General features: G+C 40.2%; 1 protein-coding gene across 1 annotated transcript in view; it reads left to right on the top strand.

Annotated features, from left to right (window-relative positions):
- Positions 1-18921, top strand: part of hk2 (hexokinase 2) — a 50400-nt gene that overhangs the window by 22308 nt on the left and 9171 nt on the right. Inside the window, exons 8-13 of the mRNA XM_039658723.2 lie at positions 2947-3108; positions 9039-9272; positions 13407-13711; positions 15690-15838; positions 17219-17338; positions 18826-18921. Coding sequence (XP_039514657.1) covers positions 2947-3108; positions 9039-9272; positions 13407-13711; positions 15690-15838; positions 17219-17338; positions 18826-18921 — 1066 coding nt within the window. The remainder of the gene's footprint in view (positions 1-2946; positions 3109-9038; positions 9273-13406; positions 13712-15689; positions 15839-17218; positions 17339-18825) is intronic.

Below are 18921 nucleotides of genomic sequence, written 5' to 3'. Positions count from 1 at the left end.
GTTCTCTTGTTGACACTAAAATCCATTGAGGCCTTTTTCCCTATAGGGTAACTAGGCAATTACGGAAACGGTTAGCAAGGTTGTTACCATGGCGACAGTAAGTCACAGGTGCTACGCATTCTTGAGTATGCATTTGTTTTTAGAAGGCAAGTGCGAACCTGGTTGGGTAGACCATACTATATGTTCTTGCTGCAAAAACTAGAAAGCGAGTCGCATCATTCATAGTAAGTTAGCCTGATTTCCGAACAGACGTCATGTGTCTTGGGAGTTTTAAAGCTAATGTTCCTGTCCCTAATCGCTGTGACTCAACGTGCACTTTTAAATTCACTGTGAAGAATCCGCACTTTGAAAGCTCAGAAAATGCAGAACTAATCAAATACTATTATGATATGAGTGGTTGTGGCTGAGCTCTTTACATGCCCTCTGTGGTGGAGTATGGCAATCGATTGCTTTATTAGATATGCACATATGCAGCTTTTTAGAGCTGCTTAACAGCAGAATTTTAATTTCTTATTGTTACGTACCCCGTTTCTTTAGAGTTGGGAGTCACTTTTATTGTTCTCTTGCTGTCTTGCTTTCACTGCTCTCTGAGACATGAGGAATGTTTAGACCAGGGGTTTTCAAACTTTTTGTGTGTGTGGAGCACTATTTGTAATCAAGAATTTCTGCAGACCACCTCATAATACACATAATAAAATATTTCTACACACTGTCCTACCTTAATTGGTTGTAGCGAGAACGTGCTGAGATTGGTCAGCTTAATGTGGCCATTATCTGATTGGCTTAAGGAAACAGTGGGTGTAGTCCGCTTATTTGTGGATTTGTCTGCACCTCGACGCTAGAAGTGTTTCAAAATCCACAAATGCGTGAGGGGATTTACAAATGCACAGAAAGCGGTTCACAAATAAATGCCAGGCAGAGTTGTGTTTGTGGCATAAAAAAAAAACATTTGAAAATTTTATTCATTTGTGAGTTTTATCATTTTTCCTGAAACTATTTACATTTATTTGTGGATCATAATCTATTTATTTGGAATAATGCCAATTCAGGTATATATACCATAATCAGGTTCATTTGAACAACAGGCTTATTTCCATAGCAATGGAGTATGAAATCTATACAGTAATAAGAACACTTGGATATAGTCAACCTTATTTCAAAACCTTAAGTGATTTTAGGGGATTATTAATCTTCAGAGTTTTACAAGTCATCAAAAAGTTGGCTTGAGTTTGACATGCTTGACATGCTTTCCTGTTCACTACTCTCTGATCTGTTGTCAAAAAAAGTTATATAAGAAAAACAAACCACTGGGAGGAACAAAAACTATTTAGCTCAAAGCAAAAATCATACACACTGAGGGAGTCAAAGAAAAGAAATTAAAAGAAAAGAAACGCCATTAACAAAAGTTTGACAGAACCAAAGACTCGGCTCCCTTTCCCTTCCTTTCATTTCCAGTTATCCTATGAGCATGAAACATGATAAATAAATATATATATATATATATATATATTGTCATAATTTGCCTGTCAAGTGTTAGTGGAACATGTTCAGACATAACTATTTTAAATGAGTCAAATCCTTTTTTTTTATTGACCAGGAATCATTTTCAACCAGTTACATTTTTATAATATTGGTATCAAACCGTAGTGTCAATAGTCCTTTCTTCCCTTTTGTGACATCCGAGTGAAACAGCTTCTCAATCATGAAAAAGGTAAGCCAGGACTTGATTTTGTCCATCAGGAATTGATTGGATCGTTGTGCTTTGCTATTGGTTGATCTCATGTGAGCAAACACACCAGTAAACATGTCATCAGAGAAGAGATGTTGTTGCAAGAGGAATAGGAAGTTATTTTGATTAAAGAAGCACAAGGGCACATGCATTTTTAAATGATGCTGTGCACAGATAAATAATGAATATTGCAACATTCCATAAAAATATTTCATGGTGACTTTAATTACAAACTATAAAAATATTATTTAAAATACTTCATTTTTTAACATTAAAATCAATTCTTTAATTAAATTCATTAAATTCTTGATGCAAGTGACCCCTCTCTGCACTACATTAATTACTTTCAAGGCCATGTTTCTATAGAGTTTTAAGTAAGGAATAATTGATGATGGGCTGTTGAATTAATAAACAAAAAATGTCATTGTGGGTTTTGGTTCTTTTGCTGTCCTTGACATGTTCTTGAACCAATCAGATGGAAGCATTCAACAGCCCCATAGGATAAAATTTACCCTCTCTTTCTTTTCTTTTTCCAAAACTATTTCCTACACCCCTAAAGCATCCTGGGGTTAAAGCTGCCGTCGGCAACATTTTTTTTTTTTATCATATTCAGTGAAATTGACACTATAATCCGACAGAACAACATAAATAAAGTGGTTTTAGAAAAAACCCGAGCTTCTAACTTCGCGTTTTATTTGTTTCACAAAAATCCACCGCTCCCAGATCATCGGGTGCAATCAGTGCATGGGGGGTGTGAGATCTGACTGTCAATCACAGATCGGGCGCACGTTACAATCACATGCACACGCCTGAAGTTCGCGCAGTAAGGAAGAGTGATGGCGGAACACTAACAAACCAAGTAAGCTCATTTAGAGTATAAATGACGTTAACAATTGCAATATTGGTGGATTAGCCAGGGCAGCATACCTCCAAATAATAAATGATGTTGATGGATGATGATGAGACAGTCGCGAGAGTTGTAAACATTCAAAATTTTGCCTAAGTCCACTCAATCTGCCAGATTTGCCGACCGCAGCTTTAAGTTTCTCACTCAAGGGAATAATAGTGATTGGGTTCACTAGTTGCCCCAGCATATGTTCAATAACCTCTAGATGACCATTGTCCACCTATACCGCCTCACTGCATCATGACATGCGTGTTTATCGTGGTCACTCATCTGCCTGACTTTACGTGCTGTGTGTTTTGGTTTCATGCAGGTTTGAGAAGATGATTAGTGGGATGTACATGGGGGAGCTGGTCAGACTCATTCTGGTGAAGATGGCCAAAGATGCTCTGCTGTTCCAGGGACACACCACTCCAGATCTGCTCACCACTGGCCACTTTCAAACCTCCTTCGTCTCTGCCATCGAAAATAGCAAGTCAGTACCTTTTTGTTCTTGTGTATTTCTAGCTCTACTATGAATTAAATGGTACACATTAACGAGTCTCGGGTAGTCGGCTAAATTGCGATTGAGGATGTTGGAGGTGGAGATTTATAGCCTTTTCTCACAGCACTTGATATAATTAAACTTATCTATTTGATGATGGATCCAGAAAGGTTCAAATGACAATCACCAGTGACAACTAGAGATTCACCCATTGTAAAATGCAAAAGACTTCATTCGGAGTGGCTACAGAAAAAAAGAGACTGCAAGCGGACCAATGCGAAAACAAGGATAGATATAGGAAGGGCATTAATATAGCTTCAATGTATTGCAGAGACTGAGAGACTCTCTATATTTGTTACGGTGAAATCACAAAACCTAACGCACGAAAAAACGTGTCCCTGCTTGAAATACAACCACTAATAAAGAACGGTTTTTGATGAGAAAAATAAACAATACAACTAGTAGGCTAGGGATTAGAAGTTTGGAACCCAGAACCTCTGACACACTTGGCAAAAGTTCTGCTTCTGGACCATTACATTTCATGAGGATTATTGTCGGATCTATGTATTTAATCATGTGAAAATTCTCAACACTAACAACATTTATTCGATCTCATTAAATGACAAATGAAAAACAAAGTGCTATTTTATACTAATCCGCCATGTCACGCTCTGCATGAGTGGTATTTACGACAGTAACGTTAAATACAAGTACTCCACAGCGACTCTAGGGGTCGCTGTTTGACAAAAACGGAATTCCTGCATAGTGCCCCTTTAATTCAAAGTTCTTCTTACCAAGAAGCATATGGTGTCTATGAACATCTACTGTCTGGTCCAAATTCTCAGACCACAAGAGAAATTTTTTTTTGTCCCTACAAAGAAGATCAGCATGACAGTTTGATTGAAAAGTTTCACAACACAAGGACACAAACTTAGATCAAGTTAGATCAAAACAATATGTTACTGTTGTAACCCAGGTTCTCTGAAACATCAAGCGGAGAGATCCACCTATGGGAAGGGGCGGCAGTGGCTCATGTAGGTTGTCTACAGTACAAACCGGAAGGTTGGTGGTTCAATCCCTGGTTCCACCTGACCATGTGTCGAGGTGTCCATGAGCAAGACACCTACCCCCAGCTGCTCCCGACATGCGTGATGTCGCCTTACATGGCTGACACCGCCGTCGGTGTATGAATGTGTGAGTGAATGGGTGAATTTGATGCAAATGTAAAGCACTTTGGTGGCCATTGGGTCTGTGAAAGCACTATATAAATGCAGTCCATTTACCATTTTACCTATGGGAAGGGCATCCGTACCTCTGCAGAAGCAACCAATTGCACCAAGTCTGGCAAGACAGACAGAAGTGCGCAGCTATTGCCAGGCCACCCCCTTACCTGAGGGCAAATAATGCCTGCAAGCACTGCTGTTCTCTAGTAAGTATATTCGGCTCTCGTGCAGCAAGCAGGGCAAAGCTGGTGGATCTCTCCACTCAATGTTTCAGAGAACCGGGGTTACGACCATAACCTATTGTTCTTTCATCATCACGTGTTCGAGATCCACCTATAGGAGAGACATGGACAGCTCCCCGATTGCCCAATTCACTCACAGTAAGGTTCTGTAAGTCAGAGAAAGACAGTCACCCAAAGGGGCGGGGCCTGACACAATCCCATTAACATGAACCATACAGACGTGCACATAATTGCTGTGTACAGGCAGGACATGAAACGTGAAACGTGTGTGGCACACACGAGAAAGAAGGGTTAAGATAACCCCACGCCCAAAACAGAATGTGCTACCGAGGTTCTAGTGACATCCAGCCTGTAGTAACACACAAACGTATAGGGAGAAGCCCAGCTGCCAGCAGAGCAAATGTCCTGCAGCGATACTCCCCTGAACAGAGCCCAAGAGGCGGCTAAGCCCCTCGTGGAATAAGCTTTTAGAATTTAGAATTTAGAGCACGAGGAATGAACCGAGAGTGCATGTAACTCACTGACACATTTAGCTGATGCCAAGAGAAAAGCTGTCTTGAAAGACAACGGTTTTAGGGAAATATTTCCCAGGGGCTCAAAAGGGAATTAAGACAGAGCCTCCAGCACCATGGAGAGGCCCCATTCAGGGAACGCTCTTCTGATGACTGGCAAAGAGCGACGGGAACCCTTCATAAATCTGCGGATTAGAGGATGCTGCCAAACCGCCGAGCCCTCAAAACCCACATGATGACAAGTAGAAATCGCTGCCAGGTAGACTGACATGGAAAAGGACCCGTGGACCTCCTTCAAGACCTTTCCATAAGGTCTTTAAGGAAACACAAAATATCAGGAACTGCACACTGATATGATGTAAGACCACGCCCAACACGCCCCTCTTTGAACACTTGCCACTTACAGCCATATAAGGACTGCATTGAAATGGCCCTGGCATTCTGTATAGTAGCAACCACACACGGGGGAACTCAAAGTGCACTTGGGTTCGTCCTCTCACGGGCCAGGTCCAGAGAGCCACCCTGTCCTGATGTGGGTATTAAATCTTCCCGCTCGCCTGGGACAATAGGTCTGTACGGAGGTGGAGGCGCCACGGCTGGGCATATAACAGAGGGATTATCTCCGCCAACCATGGTGCCTTGGCCCACCTAGGAGCTATCAGCATGATGGGCCCTGCTCTCTCGCCCTGGCCAGTGTGGGAATTATCAGGCACAGGGGAGGAAAGCAAACAGCAGCACTTTGGGCCATTGCATTTACCCTAAGGGGTGCGTGCGTCCACGTCCTTTAGCGAGAAGAACAAAGGATAATGGTAGTTTTCGCACAAGGCGAATAGATATTGAGCATCAGTGTCAGTTCGGGCAGACCAAGTAGTCAAGATGCTGCTAACGCTATTGGCCGACAACATGGTCTCATAGCGCATCTGCTGTTCATCTCCCTCTCCCCTCTTTGCTATTGCCTACGCTCAAATCAGGGCGCCCTATTTAAGCTGATTAAGTTTGCTCTTAACTGCTTGCTGCTCACTCTCTGCAACCCACCTCCTCCCCAGCTCCTCCTTGCCATGTATAACTTGGCATTTGCTTTTCTGTCATCGTTGCTGCTCTCTTCATATGGGGGAATAGTTCTGCTCTCCCAGTACTAAACTGTGAGCATTCCCTCCATATCATCCATATCATACCCACTATCTGAGGATGACTAATCTCGCCTCGATAGAAGGTCCGCGCCTCTGTTCAGAAATGCCTGGAACATGAGTCGCGTGTAAAACCCGTCTGCTCCATACCAAAAGCTTGTGAGCTAGAGTGTAAAGTTTCAATGAGCACACATCACACTGATGGTTGATGTAAGCCACTGCGTGGTATTGTCGCAGTGTATGAGCACATGATGTCCCTACAGGCGAAGCAGAAAATGATTTAGAGCTTTCCATATGGTCACAAGCTCTAAACAATTTAAGTGCGCTGAATGTAGTCTGCTCAGCTGTATACCGTTGACCGTTCTGCCCTCCTGGGTGGCACCCCAACCTGTTAAGGACGCATCTGTCACCACAACCTTCTGCATCATAACCGCCCCCAGAGGGGTTCCCTGTGCGTAAAAGTTTGAGCTCTTCCAGAGTTTGGCAGCTTTGCGACTATCGTCCTCATACCTGAGAGTCTCACTGAATCGGGGTGAAATGTATTGACAAAACCCATTGCATGAACGCTCTCATTCTCAGGAGTCGCAGCGGCAAACCCTGGATAGATTAAGCCATAAGACCCTTCAGCCTGAGCCATGTACGATATCGTACTTTCGCCCCCTCTCTGAACTGCGATAGACAGTTCATTAGTAAGAGAATGCACTCTTGAGTGAAACACGCTCGAATGGAGACCGAGTTCAACTCCAAACCCAGGAAAATCACAGTCTGACTGGGTGTAAAATTGCTCTTGTTCACATTCACCCTGAACCCGAGAGATGTGATGTGTGAGCTCATTCGATTCGGTTATAATGAGCCAATCTTCTCTGTATGTCAAAATTCTCAGACCTGACATTCTTATGGGTGTTAAGCCCGCCTCCGCACACAGACAGAAACTCCAGAGGCTTAATGAGAGCCAGAACGGCAGAACTGTGAATTCGTAACATATGCCTTGGTAGATGAAACTAAGAAACTTCCTCTGTGGAGGATAAATACTTATGAGGAAAAAGCATCTTTCAGATCGACCGATGTGGGGGGCACCACCTGAATCGCTCCCTTGTTTAAAACGGAAGATACTTTCTTTTTCTGAATTTTTGCGGCACGCTCCTCCATGTGTGAAGAGAGAACGTCGTTTAGCGGTTTTATTGCAAAGTGCAGTCTGTAGCCCTGCATTATTGTACACGTCACCCACTCTGGAGCTGAAACAGTTTGTCAAGCCAATTCGCGACTCACGAATATTCCACCGCTGTGTAAGCCTAGCTGGCTCATTTGTGATACAATGGCGCCCTCTAGTGGATGAACTAGGGGCGACATGCAGGGGTTCAGATTTTCTCTCTCTGCAGGGAGATGATTTCTCTTTGTGGTGAGTGGTCCTTTCTCTGTAACAAATTAATTTTATCCAATTTTTTTATGTGTTTTGTATGTGTTCGTGTTGGGGAACTAACTGGGTAAGGGGAATACAGTATGTAGCGGGTGGTGACACTGCTTTTGCACTTTTTTTCACGACAGACCCCCTGAACGTGGGGGGAGAACACACAACGTCCACATGCGCTGGGCAGTCCTGAGAGTGGGGTGGCTGACCCCTCAATAAGAAACCGTCCATCTCTTGAACAGGGGCTTTAGGGCAGGAAGAGAGTCAGAAGAGCTTGCGACTCGTGAGCGTGGACTCAATGCCCCCATCGGCTGTACATCAAGCAGGCCGCCTGCGTTTCAAGTCGGTGAGGGTAGGGTTTGAGGGTTTTCCCGCCACGGCAGGAGTCGGTCTCCCCCTGGGCTTAGCAGAGGGTTGGTTGTTGTGTCTTGGCAGAGGTTTGTTACGGGGCCTTTCCTTACTGTGACGGAAGTTAAATCCAGAGACGGGGGTCAGAATGGGTGAAAGTCCTTCACGGCAATCAGCGCACCATGTGCGGCCGGCCGGGGGTCACAGGAGTTTTCCGGCAGAATTGCAGTCATTGGAAAAATCTGTAGTGGGCAGCGATGGAAAGGGAAACAGGTGAGAAGATGCAAGAGTGTGGGCGGCCCAGAAGCAAACACAGCTAAATAACAACTGTCATGCCTGGCTGAGCATCCAACCGAGCTGCATCAGTGCAGAGATTGCAAGAAGCGAATGTTAACTGGAGAACAGCAGTGCTTGCAGGTGTTATATGTCCTGAGGTAACCTGGCATTGGCTGCGTGCTTCTGTCTTGCCAGACTTGGTGCAATTGGATGCTTCTGCAGAGGTCAAATATGGATGCCTATCCCATAGGTGGTTCTCGACCACAAGATGATGAAATAGAACCTTATGAATCCATTTCATTCCTATATAATTTGATCTCAGTTTGTCTAAATTTTTTAAAAAGTCTCTTATGCTCACCAAGGCTGCTTTTATTTAATCAGAAATACAGCTAAAACAATAATAGTGTGGGATATTATTAAAATTTCGAAGTAAAATGTAATAATATCATTTTAATTAATTCCTGAAAGGCAAAGCTGACTTTTCAGCATCATTATTCCATCATCACATGATCCTTCAGGAATCATTCTAATATGCTGATTTGGAGCTCAAGAAATATTTCTTATTATTATCCATGTTGAAAACCATTGTGCTGCTTAATATTATTATGGAAACAGTGATACTTTGAACAGTGATATTTTTTCAGGATTCTTTGATGAATAGAAAATTCAAAAGAACATCATTTACTTGAATATTTGTGATATAAAAGTTTTGACTGTCACTTTATTTCGGTTAATATTCATTCAAACCTCCAAATAAATCAGAATCAACATTGTCTCTTCTGCAGGAATAACGAAGGTCTGGTGAGTGCAGAGCAGGTGTTGAGAGGACTAGGACTGGACCCGTCCCCTGAAGACACTGTGGCCACGCAGCGTGTGTGTCAGATTGTGTCTACACGTGCGGCCCATCTCTGTGCTGCCACGCTGGCGGCTGTGCTACGGCAGATCCGAGATAACAAAGCCCTAGAGAAATTGCGCACCACTATTGGCGTAGATGGATCGGTCTACAAAAACCACCCACAGTGAGTTTATTTGTCCAGTACTTGTGTGCGCTTGTTGTGGTACCAAATGTTTACCATTTTCATACTCCATTGTAGTTACATGTCATTGTACTCACAAGAATACCATGGCGAATGTATTGTAGATGTTAGATTTCCACCTTTTTCTTTTCATTTGTTCAGATTATTCTAACTCAACAAAATACTTGAAATCTCATTATTGTAAGGTTGTACCCTAGTTAAATGCGCTTCAGTAAAGCTCTTGAGGATGTAATTAAAAATATAGCTGTAAGCAGCGATTATGGGCCCAAGCCGGTGGCACCGCAACCCTGATGCCTTTAGTTACCTTGGTACCTCGCTGTTTAAGGCAGAAACAATGAGCTCATTGAAGTAAAGAATACATGTTTTTAGGTAATGTTATATTGTTAAAACTGGTTACATAAATTTGGTATCGAAAAAAAGTATTGTTCAGGAACCGAACTGGTATTAAAGTCAAGGTATTGGTATCGAACATTTCGTTACGATACCCAGCCCTAGCTGACAGACTAAACAACCTCTGTTGTAATGGGTTGACAAAAAAAATAGACTAATCTAGACTGATCTTTAAATACGATTTCATTTGTTAAAAAACTTAGATCGCACTGTGTCCGCATGGATAATCACTGTGGTATTTTAGATCCAAGCAGAGCAGGACGACGGTTCGTCAGTTCATTAATGAATTCATTGTCAATGTCACACCATTTCTATAACTAAGTGGCTCTCCTGAATGTTGTCAGAGAGTTTGGCAAGGCCATAAGCACAGCAGGGAGTTGAAATTCTGGGGGCTTTTAACAACCACCCGCTGAGATATGGCTGCATTCATCAATTTTCTCAGATTCCTCAACAACTATGTCAGTGAAGTGTATGACTGTAAAATGACTGAAAATCTGTTAGTGGGTGCTGTGCAATGATACTTATAGACTATCTATCTATCTATCTATCTATCTATCTATCTACATAATTTGTGTATATGCATTTTTTTAAAACTAAATCTTTAAATTATATTCTGATTAATTAATTTAATTAATCACAAATTAATAATCAAATTTGACTGATACATTACCCCCAAATGCGTTAAATGAGAAAAGCATAACAGACATTGCAAAAACTTTAGAAAGAAATTTGATTCAACATATAGAATTTCTTACACATAAAAATTTAGGCTACAGTGGCCATGTAAAAAAAAAAAAAAAAAAAAAAATCACACCTGAATTGTTATTTAGTTATATTTATGGACCAAAACCAGTTGGTCAGCATTCTTAAAAACATCTTCTTTTGTGTTCCACAAAATGAAAGTCATAAAGGTTTAAAATGTCATGGGGATAAGTAAATGATGACAGAACCTTCATTTTGGGGTGACCTATCTTATGTCTACTTTCGATGAGAACTTTTCCTTGGTGTTTATTTTCATGACTTAAGCTTTATGAAATTAAAGCAATCTTCAAGCATTAATGCTAATTAGCTGTGCTATTTTAAGCTGGCACGCTCCAGCTTTCACCACCTTGGGTGCTAACACATGCATTCAAAGAAAGGGATCATGCTCGAACATTTTCTAAAGGTGTGGATGTCACTTTCAGAGTGCCGTCTGTGTTGATTCGTCTGTGCCATCACGTGCCAGTCATATGTAGTTTATTTTGAAATGTGTGGGTAGATGTAGAGTAAACATTGTCTTTACAACTGCCAACTGAACAACTGTCTTTAAAGGGAAAGTTTGAAAAACCCTGTATTAGATTTCTCAAACTGCAAAAGAGGAAAATGTTTCATTTGATGTATATTTATGAGCCATATACAAACCCAATTCCATAAAAGTTGGGACACTGTACAAATTGTGAATAAAAACAGAATGCAATGATGTGGAAGTTTCAAATTTCAATATTATATTTAGAATACAATATAGATGACATATCAAATGTTGAAAGTGAGACATTTTGAATTGCCATGCCAAATATTGGCTCCTTTTGGATTTCATGAGAGCTACAAATTCCAAAAAAGTTGGGACAGGTAGCAATAAGAGGCCAGAAAAGTTAAATGTACATATAAGGAACAGCTGGAGGACCAATTTGCAACTTATTAGGTCAATTGGCAACATGATTGGGTATAAAAAGAGCCTCTCAGAGTGGCAGTGTCTCTCAGAAGTCAAGATGGGCAGAGGATCACCAATTCCCCCAATGCTGAGGCAAAAAATAGTGGAGCAATATCAGAAAGGAGTTTCTCAGAGAAAAATTGCAAAGAGTTTGAAGTTATCATCAACAGTGCATAATATCATCCAAAGATTCAGAGAATCTGGAACAATCTCTGTGCATAAGGGTCAAGGCCGGAAAACCATACTGAATGCCCGTGATCTTCAGGCCCTTAGATGGCACTGCATCACACACAGGAATGCTACTGTAATGGAAATCGCAACATGGGCTCAAGAATACTTCCAGAAAACATTGTCAGTGAACACAATCCACCGTGCCATTCACCGTTGCCGGCTAAAACTCTATAGGTCAAAAAAGAAGCCATATCTAAACGGGAACCAGAAGCGCTGGCGTTTTCTCTGGGCCAAGGCTCATTTAAAGTGGACTCTAGCAAAGTGGAAAACTGTTCTGTGGTCAGACGAATCAAAATTTGAAGTTCTTTTTGGAAAACTGGGACGCCATGTCATCCGGACTAAAGAGGACAAGGACAACCCAAGTTGTTATCAGCGCTCAGTTCAGAAGCCTGCATCTCTGATGGTATGGGGTTGCATGAGTGCGTGTGGCATGGGCAGCTTACACATCTGGAAAGGCACCATCAATGCTGAAAGGTACATCCAAGTTCTAGAACAACATATGCTCCCATCCAGACATCGTCTCTTTCAGGGAAGACCTTGTATTTTCCAACAAGACAATGCCAAACCACATACTGCATCAATTACAACATCATGGCTGCGTAGAAGAAGGATCCGGGTACTGAAATGGCCAGCCTGCAGTCCAGATCTTTCACCCATAGAAAACATTTGGCGCATCATAAAGAGGAAGATGCAACAAAGAAGACCTAAGACAGTTGAGCAGCTAGAAGCCTTTATTAGACAAGAATGGGACAACATTCCTATTCCTAAACTTGAGCAACTTGTCTCCTCAGTCCCCAGACGTTTGCAGACTGTTATTAAAAGAAGAGGGGATGCCACACAGTGGTAAAAATGGCCTTGTCCCAACTTTTTTGAGATGTGTTGATGCCATGAAATTTAAAATCAACTTATTTTTCCCTTAAAATTATGCATTTTCTCAGTTTAAACATTTGATATGTCATCTATGTTGTATTCTAAATATAATATTGAAATTTGAAACTTCCACATCATTGCATTCTGTTTTTATTCGCAATTTGTACAGTGTCCCAACTTTTATGGAATTGGGTTTGTATTATAATTTTGACTGTTTTCCTCTAGCGATCTATCTTCATTTCAGTCTTCCTTCTAGTCTAAGTGGTTATTGAGTAACTACGTGATAGTAAGAAAGGGTGTTTTACCTGGATGTATGCATAGTTTTGTACATAGCAGCTGCAATGGCGAGGCATTTTCCTTCAATAATTCAAATCATGTTCCTAAATTTTCAGTCCCCTAGGCTGACTCAATATAGTTTTATATAGTTTTGTGTCATCATGTTTTTTTTCCAGAATGCCTTTATTTAATAATTGATCAGAATTGTTTAGCATACCCTTAAATCATTTTTTATTTTATTTTAAAGATCATTATGTTTGCAAGTCTTAGCCAACTTTTTTCTCCAAAAAATGAAAAATATCCACACCATCACACATTATTCCAAAATCCACTTTATCAATACCTTGAATTTCTCAAGACCCTGGTCAGATCTTTATTCCAGGTATTTTTTTTAGTTCATAATTTAACCAAAGAATCACCAAACTCCAATTGCAAACATTGCATCACCACTCAAAGTAGAACACCTTTAAATGTATTCTCTACCATGCAACCGACTAGTTTATTATGAACTAAAGTTATTTTCTCCTGTTCTCCATCTTGTGCATCTTTCACATTTGCCTGTCACCTTTCCTTCCTTTTCCTTTCTTCGTTCTTTCTTTGCTTTTAAACCCTTTTCTCTCTCTTATACACACTCTTTTGCTCTGTTGTTTTTCCGGTAGGTTTGCCCGGCGACTGAATAAAATGGTTCGATCATTGGTGCCTGACTGCGACGTGCGTTTCTTGCGCTCTGAGGATGGCAGCGGCAAGGGGGCTGCCATGGTTACAGCCGTGGCATACCGGTTGGCAAAGCAGCATGCAGAACGTCAGCGTATCCTGGACACCCTACGCCTCAATCAGGATCAACTCCTGGAGGTGAAGAAAAGGATGGAAGGGGAGATGAACCGAGGCCTGGCTAAAAATACACACCCTGCAGCCACTGTTAAAATGCTCCCCACGTTTGTGCGCTCTACTCCGGATGGAACAGGTTAGAGTTAGAAACCCAATTTTTTTTTTCAATTTTTGACTTCAATAAATCAAAATACCATGATCTTTAATTCACCCCGTGTTCCAAAACTCTATATTTTTATTTTTATGAAAGCAGAATTGTTTTTAAAAAATAAAACTTTCTTAGTGACTTTAAAAGAGTTCTTAGTGATCACATCTGCCGAGCTCTAAAATAAATGGGTCTCATTCATGAAACACGAGCAGAACGAATTTTTGTGTAAATCGTGTGTAAAGTGGTTCTGGCGTAAATTTTCGGATTCATTACAATGTTCGTATTTTCCAAATGTTAGTTGGTACGCAAGAAATCTACACCTGCTCCCAGCCACGCGTAAATGGTGCGCTTAACATCCGAAACATACGTTTTGCTCATTAAAAAGGCTGCATTTTAATTCACCTTAATCGGGTATATATTTAAACAGCATTTTTAAAAAATATATTAGGCCTATACATAGTAATTACATACGTTTTTTTCTTTTTAATCTGGATATTTATTCGACTTCATACGAGCTCTGGTGGATTTGATTCATCGTTATTGTTTTTCTATCCTCTTTGAACCCCTTTGATGGATGTTGTCACTATGAACTGTTTAAGAAAATCGCTGCTCAAATGTATGCTTGTGTGCTCCTGGAAAAAAATACAGCAACAGCTTTGAAGATCTGATCACAAATGGGAATGTATTGCATGCAAAAATAAGATGTCATTCCATCTTGCCAAATAATCAAAGACAATTTGGAGGTGAAACTATTCTCCGAAACTATTTCTGGAAATGTTTTCCATGCATAATTTCATAAAATTATATCCCTGACTATGGGATGAGCAGAAAGTGTTCATGGTAACAAACTGCTCCCCTGTCTTGCCTAGACTTGACCACATGATCTCACTTCACTCCCATTGATGGTACCCGTATCACGTTGCTTCTTGTTTGCATAAAGAGTTTCTCGATTGCCAGTGGACCCTCTCATTTGTTGCTTTAAATCCACAAAATGATTGCTAACATTAGTGAAGCAGAAACACTTTCAGTCTCATTGTAGTTTTTGAAAGACTACTTGGAGAAATACAAATGTGTTGCATTTGCATCAGCCTTCTAATTTGAGTAAAAACTATGAATTTGAGAATGCATTAGTAAGTCAGCCTTTTGGGGTCGGTAAGATTTGTTTTTAAGAAAATAAATTGAGAAATTAATATTTTATCCAGCGAGGATGCATTAAATTGATCGAATTGAGAGTAAAGACTTTTTTTTTTTCAAATAATTGAAATATATTGGTCTTTTGACACTTCTATTCATCAAATAATCCTGAAAGAAATGCTGACAATCCCTGAATCTGCTCTTTACAGGATATCAAGACTTTTAAAACTCCTTGTTAGTGTGCTGATACAGCTAAAATGCAAGTGAGATGGAGTGACAAAGGAGAATTGTGACTAATCTGAAAAGCTGGCAACTCTCACGCATAGGCCGTGAGACACCCACATTTGATTGGTTTCACACGCTCACATGCCACACCCTCGATTTCTCACGCTGAAGTTTCAACCTGGCTGGTCAAATGCCTGGAAGATGAGTTTTATCTATATATATCTCGTGATCGGCTTATACCGCAAATTAGTTAAAATCTCCCGAATCTAGAGCACTGCAGAGAGGGAAAGCGAGCGAGAGACCTTGTGTGACGCCTTGCGTGGCAGCTCTGTAAATATAAGAGAAAAACTGCTTTGACCAATGCAGGACAAATAAAATAATAGATAAACTGGACTGTATGTAAGAGCCTGACTGGGATAAGACACAAATCAATTACCCCTCTATATCTACTCTGTACCACCTCTATAATTACACTGTTCCAAAACTCCCGAGGGTTAGTTGAAAAATTTGATTGGTGTGTGAGTGCACGTCTGAACAAGATGCTGTGTGCTCTATGGTGTACGTGTGAGTCATTTCGGTCTCTAAATCTCTTGTGCTTGCTCTACAGAGCGTGGTGACTTTTTGGCACTGGATCTGGGCGGCACAAACTTCAGGGTGCTCCTAGTGCGTGTTCGAAGTGGAAAACGACGGAGTGTGGAGATGCATAATAAGATCTACACTATCCCCCAAGACATTACGCAGGGCACCGGCGAGGAGGTACGCCCACTAATCATTAAATCCCATTCAAGATGTGAATTTGGGACATGGTGGATTCCTTTCATTTAAATTTTTTTGTAATTGAGCCGCTGAATTGATATGACAGTGCAGCTCAGTTGTAAAGCTAACACATGATGATATTGTATGTCTTGTAGGGGTGTAACGGTACACAAAAATCACGGTTCGGTACGTACCTCGGTTTTAAAGTCACGGTTCGGTACGTTTTCGATACAGCAAAAAGAAAGAAATGCCAGAGAAATTTCCTATTTGTTTAAAGAAAAAATATTTTTAAATAAGTGTGAGTTTTTCGAGATCTTGAAACTTTCAGGTTTATAAATGGGGGTCATCTTTGAAGGATGAAGAAATAATGTTTTGGTCATCACATTAAAAATAACATTTAAATATATATTTATTTATATAATATTTGAATTTTTGAAGTGCTGGAAAAAGATGTGTGAAGTACTTGAAAGCATTTCACCATTCCAGCCAAACTGGTTACAGTTAGTGTTACTATATTAAATCCATGGTGAATGTTGCTGGTCTGTGGACGTAAAGTACTAGTTAATTCACGGCACAATGTTTCTCCTGGTTTCCATGACAGCGCTGTTTGATCTAATAGAGATCTACGGTTAATAACGGAGAAAAGTGAATGCATCTCACCTGATCTCACAGCGATGTTATTACCTCAGTGGCGAATTCAAATGTTTTCTTTACCGGATCTCTTAGCGCTGTGTGGTAACAGTGTTGCTTGATCGAGATCGGCTCGCGCTGCACAGATGTTGCTGGTCCGAACTGATAAACGATCCGTGAAGCACATAACGAGTAGCGCAGTTTCGTTCTGCTTTCATTACCCTTGCCATTTGGATGTTGCGCAACGTTGTGTTGGCCGCGTCAGCACGAATTTTGCCGGCAAGAAAAATGGTCCAAGCAATCGTTCGGTTTGTATGCGTACCGAACCGGAAGCCTCGAACCGAAACGGTTCAATACGAATACATGTACCGTTACACCCCTAATGTCTTGTATTGCAAGTCAAGCACACTAGAGGTACTATGCATCTAATAATGATATCCCTGTTTTTGAACCTGAAAAACAAGCACCTTTTTGCAATTTATTTGAAAGCGGTCACTGGCGGCAGCGCTCGAGTACTATTATCCTGTTGTCTGCTGCATAGTGATGTATTGTAGGATGAAATATCTCATCCAGTCACTTTGCAGCGTAATCTTTTCTCTTGTACTCCCTTGATTTTCAATTTCACATTGGCATGACATTAATGGAAGTTGTTGTGACAAGTACATGTCATGGATAATGGACTTTGTACATGAATGATCCTTTGTCTTCACCTACGGATGTGTGTGTGTGTTTATGAATGGTTCTCTGCAGCTGTTTGATCACATTGTGCACTGTATAGCTGACTTCTTGGAGTATATGGGTTTGAAGGGGGCATCTCTGCCTCTTGGTTTCACCTTCTCGTTTCCCTGCCATCAGACCCGACTGGACCAGGCAAGTACACACATACACACACAGACACATACTTGTCTAGCTATCCAAATGAGGACAAACCATAGACTGATTTGGTTGCAAAGTGCATTTTCATGAATAGGGTACAAAATGGAGCTTAACAGATACAAATTGGAAACTTATAAACTTATATAATTCTTTTATCTAAAACTTGCATAAATATGTAACAGATTATATAACATTTTTACATTTGACTGACATTTTGACATTTGACGCAGTAGAGGACGTCAAGACCAGCCTAAAATCTTTATTTTAAGTGAAGTTACATATTAGCTTTGGTAATTATACAGTAGACAGTGTAATAGGTACACACTTGTCTATCTAGCTATCCAAATGATGACAAACAGGCTGATTTTGTTTCCAAATAAAGTTAAAATGAAGTCTTTTGGGTAATTTTAACACTGCAAAGTGCATTTTCATGAATATGGTACAAAATGGAGCTTATACAAATTGGAAACTTATAAACTTACATATTTATGTAAGTTTTAGATAAAATAATTATACAACAGATTATATAACATTTTTACATTTGACTAGTTATTTGACGCAGTAGAGGCCGTCAAGACCAGCCTAATATCTTTTTATTTTAAGTGAAGTTACATATTAGCTTTGGTTATTTTACATTATACAGTAGACAGTGTAATAGGTACACACACTTGTCTATCTAGCTATCCAAATGATGACAAACAGGCTGATTTTGTTTCCAAATAAAGTTAAAATGAAGTCTTTTGGGTATTTTTAACATTGCAGAACAAGTGCATTTTCATGAATAGGGTATAAAATTGAGCTTAACAGATACAAATTGGAAACTTATAAACTTGCATATTTATGCAAGTTTTAGAAAAAATAATTATATAACAGATTATATAAGATTTTGACATTTGAGAGACATTTTGACATTTGACGCAGTAGAGGACGTCAAGAAGACAAGCCTAAAATCTTTATTTTAAGTGAAGTTACAGATTAGCTTTGGTAATTCTACATTATACAGTACACAGTGTAATGGTCTCTCTCTTTTTTTGCTTAAAAAATATAATGGGAGACCAATTTGTACCCTATTCATGGAAAGTTGCACATGTATTATTTAAGTAACTTTTCTTTTAGATGATGTGCTCAATTTTTAGAAAAACTCTCTCTCTCTCTCTCTCTCTCTCTCTCTTTCTCAAAGAAATATTGGTCTTCAGTGTGTAACGGTGGCAACCTACTTTATTGGAAATAAATTCCTTAAATTACTCTTAAAGAAATCCGGGCGCCAGGCAGAATTAAATCCACCAAAATCGTTTAATGTAGGCTAATAAATTAACCCAAATCTAACCACCAATTACACAACAATGAAATTTGTTCACAAAAAAAAAAACTACACGCAATAGCTTCAATGACAAATTGTAATATGTAATTTTCACAACAGGAAGAAAAAGGAAAAGAAAAAAGTTCTGTGTCGCCTATATTTCCATCTCTCTTCCTCACAGGGTATCTTGATAAAGTGGACAAAGGGCTTCAAGGCCTCTGGCTGTGAGGGAGAGGATGTGGCCACACTGCTGAAAGACGCCATCCATCGCAGTGAG

Source organism: Pimephales promelas, chromosome 4 (assembly GCF_988280905.1).
Source record: "Pimephales promelas chromosome 4, fPimPro1.hap1.1, whole genome shotgun sequence".
Lineage (NCBI taxonomy): Eukaryota > Metazoa > Chordata > Actinopteri > Cypriniformes > Leuciscidae > Pimephales > Pimephales promelas.
The sequence above is the reverse complement of the archived record's forward strand: the minus strand, read 5'-3'. Positions and strand labels throughout refer to the sequence as shown.